Source organism: Haliaeetus albicilla, chromosome 17, assembly GCF_947461875.1.
Source record: "Haliaeetus albicilla chromosome 17, bHalAlb1.1, whole genome shotgun sequence".
Taxonomy (NCBI): Eukaryota; Metazoa; Chordata; class Aves; order Accipitriformes; family Accipitridae; genus Haliaeetus; species Haliaeetus albicilla.
This window is the reverse complement of record NC_091499.1, coordinates 6,006,691-6,020,620: the sequence shown is the minus strand read 5'-3', so window position 1 is coordinate 6,020,620 and position 13,930 is coordinate 6,006,691. Positions and strand designations below refer to the sequence as shown.

At 43.8% G+C, this 13,930-nt stretch overlaps 1 protein-coding gene across 2 annotated transcripts in view; it reads right to left on the bottom strand.

Moving 5' to 3' along the window:
• CD109 (CD109 molecule) overlaps positions 1 to 10,908 on the bottom strand; it is an 84,305-nt gene extending 73,397 nt beyond the window's left edge. The window contains exons 1-2 of one of the 2 annotated variants that reach the window (XM_069804679.1): positions 10,802 to 10,908; positions 9,085 to 9,245 (exon numbers count right to left, since the gene is read on the bottom strand). In XM_069804679.1, the coding sequence (XP_069660780.1) occupies positions 9,085 to 9,100 (16 nt within the window). In that variant the 5' untranslated portion in view covers positions 9,101 to 9,245; positions 10,802 to 10,908. Of the gene's footprint in view, positions 1 to 9,084; positions 9,246 to 9,573; positions 9,771 to 10,801 lie in introns of those variants that run through there. The other variant, XM_069804678.1, reaches the window with a different exon arrangement.
• Between the last annotated feature and the right edge of the window lie 3,022 nt (positions 10,909 to 13,930).

The following is a 13,930-nucleotide window of genomic DNA, read 5'->3' as shown; positions in this document are numbered from 1 at the left end:
CTGAGTGGTCAGAGAGCAGCCAGTTGCAAGAACACAATACTTAGAACACTCTGTGGTTTATCTGATACACTACATGCCAGGTAAGAAAACAAAACAGCTTCATATTTCTAAAACTAAATCACCTCTTTAATCAGAGACCTTCTGACAGCTATCCAGCAGCTACCACCCCAGATGCTTAAACACAAGCACAGGCTCTTTTCAGCTTTTTCCTGAGACCAGCCTCTAAGAGCCATCCATGGACTTTTAGTCATGCCTACCATACCCAAACAACTATATTCCCATGAATTATAAATTTACAGCTGTTAGCAAGACAAGTTTTGAATACTACAGAGAAAACTTTTTTGACGTCAGATCCAGTCTATGAAACTATGCAGACAATTCAGAATAATCTCAGACTTAAGCCTTTTACACAACTAAATGGGAAATTCATTTCATTCACTTCGGTTTTCCCTCGGTGACTATACACAAACTCAAAGGCACATCCGGCTTTCAAGGCACTATTGGCCATCATTATTATCCATTCTGATGTCCATGAAATAAACACACACAAAGCCACTATCACTGCGATTTAAAGCAGCTGTAGTTTTCAGTTTACATAAGGAAATCATACTAGGACAAAATGTGGCTAAGCCTGTCTATGGCAGAGATTTGGCGGTACTAAAACCACCCTCATCACATCAATTGCTGCAACTGGAGCAAAATTTCAAACTCAAGACACCTCTCAAACTCATTCACTGCAAATAAACATTCAGGAACTATTTAAGTTTCGTCTTAGAGGGAGTGAATGAAGGTTTGTTTACATATTGGTTTTCTTCAATTTCTGGAATGCATTCAGAGTCTGTGATGACAAATCCACGTAACTTTTCTGAGATCACAAAATCATTTAGATGTATAAAAACATTACCAGAGACTTCCTTCATCGGTAAATAAAGGCAATATAAATCCCTAACCATATAAAACAAGCACCTGGACCTCACAGCTGCACCTCCAGGAAGAGAGAAGGGAGAAGGAGCCTGTCACTCTGGCCACGTTTTCTATGCACTTACTTATTTGGACTGCAGTGAATCTAGGTGAGCCAGCAACATCTCTTGCTGTGTATTATTCAACCTCTGCAGATAGGATCTTAACTCTGCCTTCACAAACAGGTAGTCAGGGATAGCAGAGCATGGGAACCAGCAACACTGCCAGTGCAGATAGTCATGAGAGTCTCATGAGAAGACAAGTCACCTGTGTATGACTGAAGACCCATGAATTTCCCAACTGCTTCCTGCCTCTGCAGGTACTTCTATAACCCTCTGCAGCTACTTCTATAACCCTCAACACTTCAGCTTGGATCTCTTTCTAATTAGACACCACTAAGGACATCACCCTAGACCCATGTGGAGATCCACTGTTAGCACCCACCCCTTTCTCTTTAAAGCTACCTTTTATGTACCTGAAGCGTAATAACCAGGTGCCTAGCACAATTCTCCTGACACTTCACCCCAATTCCTCCATCCCTCCTCAAATGCTTTCCAGAATGTAGAAGAGACTCCCAGGGTCAAACCAAAAGTTTAGCCCAAGGTCCTGTCTCCAGCAATGGTCAAGGACAGACATCTGAACAGCATAAAAACAGAGCAAGTACACAGTGACCCTTCCTTGGATACTCTTCCCAGCCTATGCAATCTGAGGCTTGGGGCTTGAAAAGGCAAAATTAGTGTCTTTATATTGGACCGGCCCTTGATGGACTTTTGTCTCAGAAATTTGTGTAATCACATTTTCCATCCACGCCACCTGGGACACTGAGTTCCACAGTTTATTTCCATCTCATGTGAAGGCCCACCTTCTTCTGTCCAGTTTGAACTTGTCTCTTGAAAGATCTCTGACCCTTCCCTCTGCTCTGTCCAGAATTTCTCCAGTTGGTTCACAGCCTCCATGAGGAGTGCCCCAAATCAGGGACAGCATTCCCCAGGATGCCTAATTAGACCTGTGAAGATTACTAGAATACTTTCTCATAGCTTACAGAAAATATTTCTGTGTATACATACTGAGTATAGCATTTGCCTTCTTGTTTGAACACCCCAGCATTACTTAAAAGCTTTCACTTTTTGGTACCTTTAAACCATTACCCACCCCACACACACACTCCCTCTTCTGCAGGACTGCTGCCTCACCTCACTCCCCATCCAGTAAAAGCACACTCTTTTATTCCTCAAGAGCCGAACTATGCAGTTGCCCTAGTGAATCACACTCCAGTTTTTCTCCTAATCATTTCCCTTATTGCCAAAATGAGCTCAAAATCTAATCCTTCCTCCCAGCATCCTTGCCACCCCTTCACTAATCTAATAAACTTTCTCCCTTTTTCATCCTTGTCAGTCATACTGTACAATACAGTTTCAGCGCAACCCATTTCCAGTTTGAGTGAACCACTTAGATCTACTTTGCAAACATTGTTTTCCATCCAGCCAAACGTATTTAATAAGAGTTCCATGCTGTCCTCACTTCCCCAGCTGGCTTGTCAGAGTGCCACGCCAGACTATCAAAAGCCTTACTAACGTCAAAATACAGCAATATCCCGCTTCTTTTCCACCTACAACCCCTGCCAGCCCATGGTGGAGCACATTTTCTCTGCAGGTTTTCAATCTTCCAGAACCTCTCTCTTCACTCATGCTCTCAAAACTTACCTAGCAGTTTTAAAATTATTTCAGCCAAATCCCTAAATATTCTACAGGCAATATTATCAAACCTAAACATCTACTTTACCAAAGTACTCTTTAACCTGTTCTTCCCCTTTTGTTGCCTTAATTCTTAACCCTTTTCCATGGCAGTTAGTTGATCCTCTCAGCGAAACTGAACACTTACTGCCTCTCAGCATCACTGACCAATGCCCATCTCATCAGAGTGAGTAGCAAGCCACATCCTTTGCTAGCTTTCTTGCTACCAATATGATATTTAAAAATGTTGCCTTCTTATCCTTCACATTCTTTCCTACTCATGGTTTGGCCTTTCCAGTTTTGTCCTTTCTTACCCAAGCTACTCCTTTAAGCCCAACCTTTGTAATCTGATCTCATTTTTACTTTATACACAGGGGTTTGCTTTTTTCTGTTGTTTTTTGGCCAGTGATAAGATCATGTTTAGTTTATTTCTTACCTTTCTGCTATGTTAGGGTAATGTGTACTTACCCCTTTAATATGAATCCCTCAAGAGCTTTCTCCCTTTGCTTCCCTTCCTTCTTGTTTCTGATAGCATCTTACCTCCCAATTCCTGTTGTTTATTGGCATCACTATTTTCTTCCCCCAAAATTCACAGCCTTTACTTTGTTCTTCTCTCTCCTCCCTTTCCCAAAAGCTGTAAAGCCCCTCCAATTCACAGTAGCAACAGGGAACCCCACACTGGCACATGTGATATTCCCTCCTCTGTAAGAGCTGCCCCACTGCCACCATTTCTGCTATGAGTGAATTATTCCACCCTTCTCAAGGTACTGTGAAACAGCCTATAGCACTCGATCTGCCACACTCTCCTTGGCTGGATATCGGTGAAGAACATGGTGAGCAGAACAACCTCGCGTACAAACACATAAGCCTTGAGTGACAGAAGGACTCCTTCCCTCAAATCTCAAACAGCATCCAATCAATAAGATAAAGCTCAAGTACTGGATGGGATTGCTACTTCCATTTTTCTGCAAACTACTTAATGGGCCTGTTAGCAGGATGTATTCAGCAACAGGCACAGAAACCTGTTTTTTTGTCTTATAGGTACTCCAGCAATACGAAAGCCCGTAAGAGAGTGTCCTCTTCTCTACTAGCTCCCTTATCTCTGGATCCAGCCCCAACACTTCCTTCCCCAAAACTTTTCCTTCATTCTGATTTTGCATAGGTTATCTGCACATGCTGACTATTTAACAACTTATTTTTCATGAGGTACAGTTACACATATGTTTGGAGGTGGAGGTTATGGACACAAAATCATGGGACCCCTGCTCTCTTGCTGTTTGGCTTTTTAGGCATTGATGCAGAGTTAGGCAGAAAGGAGCTCTCCCACTAAACTCCTAGCAAAACCTGCTACCCCACAGATTTTCAGCACAGATTTTGTGGTCACCAGTGAGTCAGTCATTTTATTCTGAAATAAGGTACAGAGGCAACTAAAGGTTAACAAAATGGACTGGTGTATTTGGGCCATTCATTCCCATTTAGCTGTTACTTCACAACTTACTATTCCTAGTGTTTTTCACTGTTTCACACACAACAGTGGTCAGAACCATATCATTAAGTATGCAAAACATGCCTTCTGGTAAAAGCAGACTCTCCATTGTCTATATGGATGATCACTACATGTCTGAGCTTGACAGACTTTCTCACAAACGCTGTCATGTTTCGTAAATCCTAGCTGAGTATTCACCATGCTCTAGCCCAGTAACCTCTGTTAACAAGTACGTTTACTCCTCTCTTGAAGTACAGAAAAGCAGTTCAAATTAATTAACACGTACAAGTAATTCACAGTGAACTAAACTACACATGCTATTGTAAACCACATTCTTCAGTTCACAAAGTAGTTCTCATTCACCATGCCTTAAATACATTATGTTGTACCTTTAAATACCAGAAGCTCTAACTAAATCTTATTCTGAAGAATTAAAAACGTTTACGCAGCGGGGTAAATGATGACACTTCAATACACATCAAAGCTTTTCTTAAAACGAATTTGTTTTTTCAACTTACATGCTACTTACTCTTTCCAAATCATTCCAGCACCAACAAGGAAAACAGACTTTTCAGAAGCTCTCACAATTAAGGTATAAGGTTTCTCATACACTAACACACACTGCAATGTCTGGGTAGCAAACCCTGTAAGACAACACTTCTTGCCAATTCAAACTACATCTTTATTGATCAATGACTGGATAAATATGCATGGCAAGAGTCACCCTTCACTGTAATCATTGAAAATCAAGACATTCATGCACAAAATTTAACTTGCCTGTCTGTTATTCCCATCTTTTATTGTTGTTGTTGTTGACCCAGAAAACCCAACGGCTCAAATTGCACATAAGCCATTGTTATCTTCTGCAGTCATTTTCAATCAGGCTGAGGATCTTTCTGATACTGCATCTCCACAGAAAATGTGTCAAGACTTGATACAGTGCACAGAAACAGCTTTAGTTAGTGCTTTGTGTTTTTCTGGAGTCTGCTCCAGACAATGGAAAACCTATTCTCTCCTGGTGACGCACTGACTTTTTTTTTGGTTGTGCTTGCTCACACAAAGTTTACCTGTAGCAGCAACATCCTGCTTGCAGACATTCAGTTGGTCTGTTTTCACTGCATTTAATCTAATTAACTTAATTTCTGTACCAAAACATTGGTCTTAAACAATCTCCCTTGCTGCAGTACATTTGGATTCTGGAATATTGAGCCAAGCTCAAAATATCAGCATTTCTTTAAATGTGTGTGCATCCAGACTTTCTCCCTCACTCCAAAGAATACAAACTAGCCACCTATTAACAAATATATTTCTTTTCCTTTTGCTATGTGAAAAGCACAATAAAGATGTGAATCAACCTCCGCTGCTAAAGCCTTTCTTTAATGGACAATTTCCCAAGAATCACTCAGATATCAAAATTTCACTTCCAGTAACACTAAAACAGTGAATGTTTTATCAACCATCAGAAGGCAAGCACTCTATTTCTTATATAAAGCAAGAGTTATATTACATAAAGAAAAAATAACTGTGATTCTAATTCAACAAAATCCTTTTACAGAGCTAACTCAGAAATTTAGACTGGCACATGTACCATACTGAGCTGCTGCTGGAGAACCAGAGCGCATCCTTAACTTTAAGCAACTGCAGATGCACTTTTCTAGACAGGTATGTAATAGCTCTTGCGCTTAGGTACTTGGCTGAACTCGGCCTGCAAGATTAAACACTTCTAATAAAAATGGTGTCCTCAGCCTATCCTCTGTCCCCAGCATCCAATTCCCAGCTCTGCGCCCACCTCAGTTGCATCAGCACAAATGTTGGCACACCAAACCAGGGAACATGTCTGCCTAAAAAAATATTCAACCAAATAAAAACTTTAATTTTCAGTCCGATCGGTTTCCCAAAGCAGTTAATCCCCTGCTTTTGCTGTCACCATGCAAGGAAAAATCTAGAGCATAATTGAGCCAGCATAGGCAACAGTGTCACTGAATTTACAGCCTAACCAAGGTAGGCGAGCAGTTCCAGTTTTCTGGATATTCAGCACAGTCAACAACTTCAGCTACGCTCTGCCTCCCTTAATACTTACTTTGCATAGACACATGGCAGTAAAAGTCATCAAACTCATGTGCACCACAGGAACAGTAACACCACTGTATTAGCCACTCTGTGTAACCTAATGGGCCCAAGTGACAGATAAAGCAACATTTCTGGGGCACTAATATATGCAGCAATGATGTCATTTAAAGAAGATTTTGTGTGCCTGGAGATATGTTTGGGCTTTTTCCTTCAACTGCAACAGCTGGCCTAATAAAACCTCCCCCAGTCTTCCTTTAGTCACATTCTTAGACTAACACAGCTACAATATCGCTACATATTTTGTCTTAAGGTTGTTTTGCTCTTCAGTGAAGAATTTAAAGCTTTAGAATCTTATTTGTCAAACTGTTTTCTCTCTGACAAACTGCTTTCTCTCTGAGTAACTCTATTCACATCCGATCCACTCCTGCAGCACCTTCGGATACACGCTTTCAACACTACATCCTCTGTTACAGGGCAGTTCCCTTGCTCCTGGCCCGTAACAGTTTTGCTTACACATTCGTTCACAGAGAACAAATGACTAACAGATTATATAACTTGATTTTAAAGAATGGATGGCCACACACTAAATTTCAAGATTTTTGCAAGAGGAAATATACTGCATGCTTGGCACCTTTTTCTTTTTTTTTTTGTCATTTCATTTATCAAGTAAAAAAGCATGGAAAATGCAAATATATATTTAAAAAACAGGAAAAAGATTAAAGATTAATAATAAGTCCATGCAATTCAAGTAACATGCTACAGCATTTCTCTTTTTTCCTCACTATATCGAGTCTAATACAGTGTCACACCTGTTCCCCTGACTTCAGCAACTCCTAGTGTCAAGCATCATTCTGTGTGCTGTTCAGATAGAGACATCCACATATTTTCACATGCTTGGAATTACCAGTTGCTTGTCTCCTTTTTAACGTTGAAAAGGACAACAACAGACAGGTTGAAACTCATGCAAGGCTCACTGAACTTGATGGTAAGCAGAACAGAAGCAGGAAATAAAAGCCAGTATAGTTAGAGGAAGAAAAGGAGAAGACAGCTTTTCTTTTAAAAACAATAAATCAGTTGGTTTGGGTTTGTTTCGGTTTGGGTTTTGCATCAAAATACTGGCAGGAAAGGTTTGAAGAGGAATTGTGAACTTAAAAAGGCAAGCTCACTATGAATAGCATAATAAACACATCAAAGTTCTTTTCTCTACAGAGTAAGAATGTTCCTTTATCCACTGCTGAATCCTCTGCAATGTCTAGTCCAACAGGCTTGGTCTGTACTTTTGAATAAGCAAAATCTAAATATGGCATGCAGTGTGTTATGGAGACTTAAGATTCAGGACTGTAGGCATGACAGCCAATCTGTCTTGCATGCAGATTTTAGGTGCTAGCAAATCCATCCTCCAGAAGTAATTGCCTTAGGCATACATCACCACAACTATTAGCGTTAGATTTGGACACTAACAGATCAGGTGTATAAATTTGATTTAAATCAGGAATGAACATTTAGATTTATTTTTTTTTAATCAGCCATAGCATTACAGGAAATTTGCCTCAGGTTTATGCTTTTACACTGGCTGCTAGAGAACATATACCTGATAACAATATAAAATTAGAGTGGATGAACAATACCCAAACTGAAGTAAAACCTGCCAATGCATAGTTCTGGAAAACTTTTTCAGAATATTTGAAATAGCAAGAAGAGTTTTGATCAGATATGCTTTTCTGCATCATGGGGCCATGAGTTTTTTGATCTGGTCAAATGCACTCCATCACACTCAAAGCCTCAGTCTTCTCTACAGGTTGTGAAGAGAGGTGGGCTTTCATGCAGGCTTTGAAATGAAGGTGTGATGCTTCTAATTAAGGCATCTACATTAACTATAAGACATTAATAGAAAAATTAGTTGGCACCAACAAGAAGAAAGTGCATTATAGCAGAGTAGATTTTTCTGGGACCTCATGTTGCACCCAGACTCTCTACTTTTGACAAAAAAAAAAAAAGCTAGAGTTTGGGTGTCATTTATATTGCGTCATACTAAGACCAGTTCGAAAGCTGGATTATCCAGACAAAATATTTTCTTTCTCAAGAGGGCAAATCTCAGGCATAACATCGCTATGCTTCTGTTCCTAGCTGGCCTTTATGAAAAGGAGCAATGGCCAGGATATCTCAGCTCTCCAGCTACTCAGAACTGCCACCACGTCCTCGGCTGCCCAGGCGGCATACAATAAACCAGCCTGCTCTAAGATTTACTTATCTTCAACCCCCAAGCTGTCCCACACTTCAGTTCTTGATCCTCAAAAATTTCTGTGTCTGCAAATGCACACAGCTTCCAAGTAACGGTGTCTGACACGGTCATCTCCACTTTGCTATTGTCCTCAGGTTCTCCCTTTCTTAAGGCATGAGAAGCAGCCAGCTCCAGCTGCTGTATCACCTTGTTTGTTCCATCATTATCCCAGTTGCTTCCACCTTCCACCTTAACAAGAAGGCTACCAGTAAGCACCTCTTCCTCTACTTCTTCTTCAGTGGCTCCTCTACAGGGACCAGAGTACTTCCTGGCTCCTCAGAAGCCCCATATCCATCACGCGTCACTACTATCTGCTTATTTTCAGAGTTTACAAGGAATTAGCACACCCCTGCAACCACTCACTGCCCAGCTCGGTTGCCCACCTGCACACAGAGCCAGCAGAGTACAGCATTATTTTCCCATAAGTGCCCCCTACTTGGCAAAATAAAGCTCCGATTTTAGTACCGTTTAGAAGCTGCGTTATTTGGGGAGCAACAAAATACTTGTAGCAGAAGGCAGATCTAAATCCTTCCAGGCCAACTCCATTCTCTTACCTTTCTCAAAGACCATCTCCCCACTCAAGATGGTCTCATTATCTCTGATCACTTCTCCCCTCACGGTGACCTGTGCGGGGCCGTCCGGCAGCAGAGCCACCCCAAAAGTCACGTTTGCTCCAGGCCTGATGTTCCAGGGAACTGCCACCAGGAACGTAGGTCTGGAAAATCCAAACGGGCAGAGGGAGAAAGGGCAGGGAGTGAAATACAATCCCCCCCAAAAGTTAACAGCCTCCACCTCGTAACGTTCGATACGCGTCGCGAAGCTCTCTCCGCTGCGCAGGCTGGAGGGGATGCTCACCCACCGGGCGCTCCCGAGCGCACCCAGGGTTTGCAGGACGGGGAGAAGGCAGCGCTCCGCTGCCCGCGTTCCGGACAGGGCGCCGGGGAGCCCCCGGGGAAGCCTCTGCGCCGGGCGGGGAGGCGAGGGGAGGGGAGGCGAGCCGCCCCGCTCACCCGCCCGACCCCGGCCCACCCGGCCCCACGTACCCGGCCGCCGCGGAGCCGCAGAAGAAGAGGAGGAGGAGGAGGAGGAGGAAGAGGAGGCGGACAGCGCTGCGGGTCCGCGCCATGGCGCTCCCTGCGCGCTGCCCCGCGGCTGCGCTGGGTCCGCCGCTGTGCGCAGGGCCGGGGCCGCAGCCGGGATCGGGACCGGGACCGGGGCCGGGGCCGGGCAGGAGGCGCCTTGGCGGGCGGGGAACGGAGGGAGGGAGGGAAGGAGGGAAGGGAGAGGCCGGCGCTGCCCCAGCGCCAGGCAGGCTCCGCCGGCGGCAGCCGCATGAGCACCCGCGGGCGGGGGCGTTCCCGAGGCCGGCCCGGGGGAGAGCGGGGCGGGGAGCCAAGCGGCGAGATCTGTGCCGAGACACGGCCGCAGCCACGGGCGCGTTTCTGCTCCCCGCAGCCCTCGCACCCCGCATCTTCGGGCGGATGCAGCTGGGGAGCGGGTGGGATTCTCAGGCGAGCACAACATCCTGCAATGAAAAACCCGCCGCTACAATAAAAAACCCACCGAGAGTAACGTTTTCTGCCTGGGGCATCCAGGGGAGTGGCAGTCTGTCGTCGGGAACTGCCCGTTTATCGAGAAGGCTTCGCTCTGCACAGATTTGGAGGGGCTTGGAGAGCCCGCCGAGGCGCGCTGGCATGGGGCTCGGGCTCGGAGGCAAGTCGGGAACGGTTCTGGGTCTGAGCAGGGAGAACGATGCTGGCAGAAATTCAGGGAGCCTTGTAGCTACCTAAACGTGAACCGATTAGTAATGTAGCTCTGGCTGGACTGTCCTCTGTGCCCAATATCTGCAAAATAAGGTCATGCCTGCATATGCATCTTAACCCACCTTCAGAGTCCAAAAAGTGCACTGAAGCAGCTTGGGTGAGGTTCTGCTCCTTCAGCGTGTCCACTCTAACCGTGTAGAACAGACGCAGATATCTAACTGTTTTGATTCATCTGAATTCTTTTGTCCCTGCACAAGTCTAATACACTTAGAAATTCCACCCTTTTCTTGAAGTCTGCCTCTTCAGAAGCACTGGGCTGGTACCCTCCACATTGTGTTACACAGACAAAATCCAGTCAGTTATAGCCCTGAATAGAAGCATCATGTTTTGTTCTTAGGAAAATCAGATATGAACACTAAATGTACATAAACGCTGCGCTCTAACAGTATCCCAGGCGGTCATGAAGTCTTTTCACATCTCTTAAACTTGCTTTTGTAAGTTTTCATACCTCTGGTGGTCCTTTTTGGAGCGCCAGTCTTTGTAGGGACAGGAGAGAGGGTGCCATCTTTGTAGACTAGGGAAGGGGTGATATTACAGCAACTGCAGCTGATGCCTGAAAGGTCAGTCTTGACAGCTCCTCACCTGCAAAAGGTGCATGATAAGGCAAAGTTTGGGAGATGCTTGCTGTTGTTATTTGTAAGTCCTTAACTCGTTGCTTGTGGCAGGGAAGATCAACACTCACTGCCACTCCTTTTCTTGGAAAATTGGTGCAGAAAAGTGCCTCCAAGTAGTGCTGCATCCCAAGCACCCCAGCCTCAGATGGTAAAGCTACTCATAGTACACATTTCTGCGGTCTCTGGCACTGAGCCCAACTGGCACTCCACTCTACCTGTCAATACTAATCAGCTCTCTTAGTCTCTGAAACAAGGTGGCCACATCCAAACTTCCTACTGGGTATGGTCCATGCAAACCCCACACCACACCACAAATTGTTTGAGAGAGCACTTGCTGGCCAGGGCAAAACCGTGCCGAGGTCAACTTGAGGGTAGAGACAATCAACTTCCAGTCCCAAGAACATTTGCTGGCACTGTTTAATTCATTAGCATGGATGTAGCCCAAAAGTCTGTTAGTGAAAGTGCTTGCAAACATCACAGACTTTGTCCAGTTGTGCAACAGTATTGTGGACTCCCATCTTGCCTTTTTTTTTCCTAAGGGATTGTTATTTAAAGTTACTTTTGTGTATGTATTTGATCTCTTCTTCTACGAGAATACCAGTAAAGGAATCCTACAGCAGGAAGTAAGAGAAGAAATGGATTATTAATATTAGGATTTCATCTGTCCTGAATAGACTTATCACAGATAAGAAATGGATAAACAGAAATTAAGTGTTAGATGCCATTCCATAACAACATGCAAGCTCCATTTCTTACAGGTATATATCCATGTACTCAGAGACAGGTTAAATTAATGGAGGACCATCCTACTACTTGCAGGTCTCTGAAGCCCCGAATCCTCTGAACATACCCCTTCATTCCCTTCCTAATCCAACATGGAGTTTCCTCTGCTGGAGTTATACCATCCTCTGATTCCCTCTGCCTTGTCAGAAGACACTTAAAGCCCCTTTTCATCATTTCATCTCCAAAGAGGATATACTACGCTGTAGGTACATGTAGAGGGTTTTCATGGTTAAACATACCATTTAGGAATCAAATGTGGTACCTAAGGATTCAGTAAGTTCCGAGTTAGCAGAAAACTTAAACACATAATAGCACAGTTCAGACATCATTTTAAGAGTCACGTCTTACCAGCATCTAAACAAGGTCTTGATTTGCCAAAGTGCTCTGTAGCTGCCAGTTTTCATTGTAACATAAATTGTGATTTCCCCAAAACACCACTTTAACTCCTACATTCTTTTATCAAATGTGGTCAATTTTAAGCCAACTTCATCCCTATAGCCAGTGTATGCTGTAACTACACCATATCTGCACATTCTTCTGTACACAGAGAATAAAAGCGAGTCAGGGGTAATTGGAAAATAAGCATAGTCATACAGAATTGGGCTAAGCTAGTATTCTATTTGTGCTCACTAAGTGTAAAACTATTTGTTCTGCTGGACTTGACTTGTGTTTCAGGTAAACATAATTTATCACACAACCTTACCAATTACAGGACTGTTACATGCCCCTGCTATCTGTTAATCTGCTAATTTCTATTTATGGTTGTCTACACTAGGGTTTTGTTATTGTGCTGGTTTTGGCTGGGATAGAGTTAATTTTCTTCATAGTAGCTGGTATGGGGCTATGTTTTGGATTTGTGATGGAAACAGTGTTGGTAACACAGGGATGTTTTCATTACTGCTGAGCAGTGCTTACCCAGATCCAAGGGCTGTTCTGCTCCTCACCCCACCCCACCAGCGAGGAGGCTGGGGGGGCACAAGGAGTTGGAGAGGACACAGCCGGGACAGCTGACCCCAACTGACCGAGGGGTATCCCAGACCATAGGATGTCATGCTCAGCATATAAAGCTGGGGAAGAAGGAGGAAGGGGGGGATGTTGGGAGCGATGGTGTTTGTATTCTCAAGTCACTGTTAGGCGCGCTGGAGCCCTGCTGCCCTGGAGATGGCTGAACACCTGCCTGCCCATGGGAAATGGGGAATGAATTCCTTGTTTTGCTTTGCTGGTATGTGTGGCTTTTGCTTTACCTATTAAACTGTCTTTATCTCAGCCCACAAGTTTTCTCACTTTTATCCTTCCAATTCTCTCCCCCATCCTCCTGTGGGGAGAGTAAACAAGCGAGTGGCTGCATGGTGCTTAGTTGCTGGCTGGGGTTAAACCATGAATTATGCAGTTACATGTCACAGTTTAGTTTGATCTAAGTCAAAATGGTATCTCAAACAAAAACAAGCAGCACTTCAGTTTGCACTAAATTGGTCAAATTTAAACTTAGGGACACCTGGATTTGAAAACCTTTTGCTTACCCACCAGCTTCTGCTATAGAGCACAGAAGATCCTCAGCTAAAAAATACCTGTCCATTCAGAACAGGCAGATGCAATGGATTACATTAGTCCTATTAAACTGCTAGGAGAGCTGTGTTTAACTAAACAAAAGACCTTAGCCGGGCTACAGGTCGTTTTCAAGACCATAGAAACAACCATTTGGCAGTGTCTCAGGCCTAAGTAGGTTTTAAATGCCTGTCTCTGACAAACACCTGAGAGACTAATTTGTGCACAGAACTGGAAGCAGGGAGCTGCACAGAAACTTGTTGAGATCACCACGTGAGGGAAATTTGTTTTGGACCTGACTTCTGCATATTAAGAATAATTTTGAAAAAGTATAACCTAGCATGAAAGGATTTAATACTCTTCAACTGCTCCAAGCCAGTGAAGTGGATACTCTGGAGACACAATTTGGGAGGTAAAACAGGTTGTCGTTGTGTTTGGCATGCCAACCAGAGAAGCTAGCTGAAAAATCCCTCTCTGTTCAATTTCCACGTTTTGGACTTAAGCAAGCATTACCAGACTCAAGTTTTACACCCATATATGATATGTCACCATAATGAAAATTCCACTTTTACCACCTTCACTGCTCCCCAGGAATATAATTTTGCTAATCCTTCACGGTCTTTTACAAACAGAGC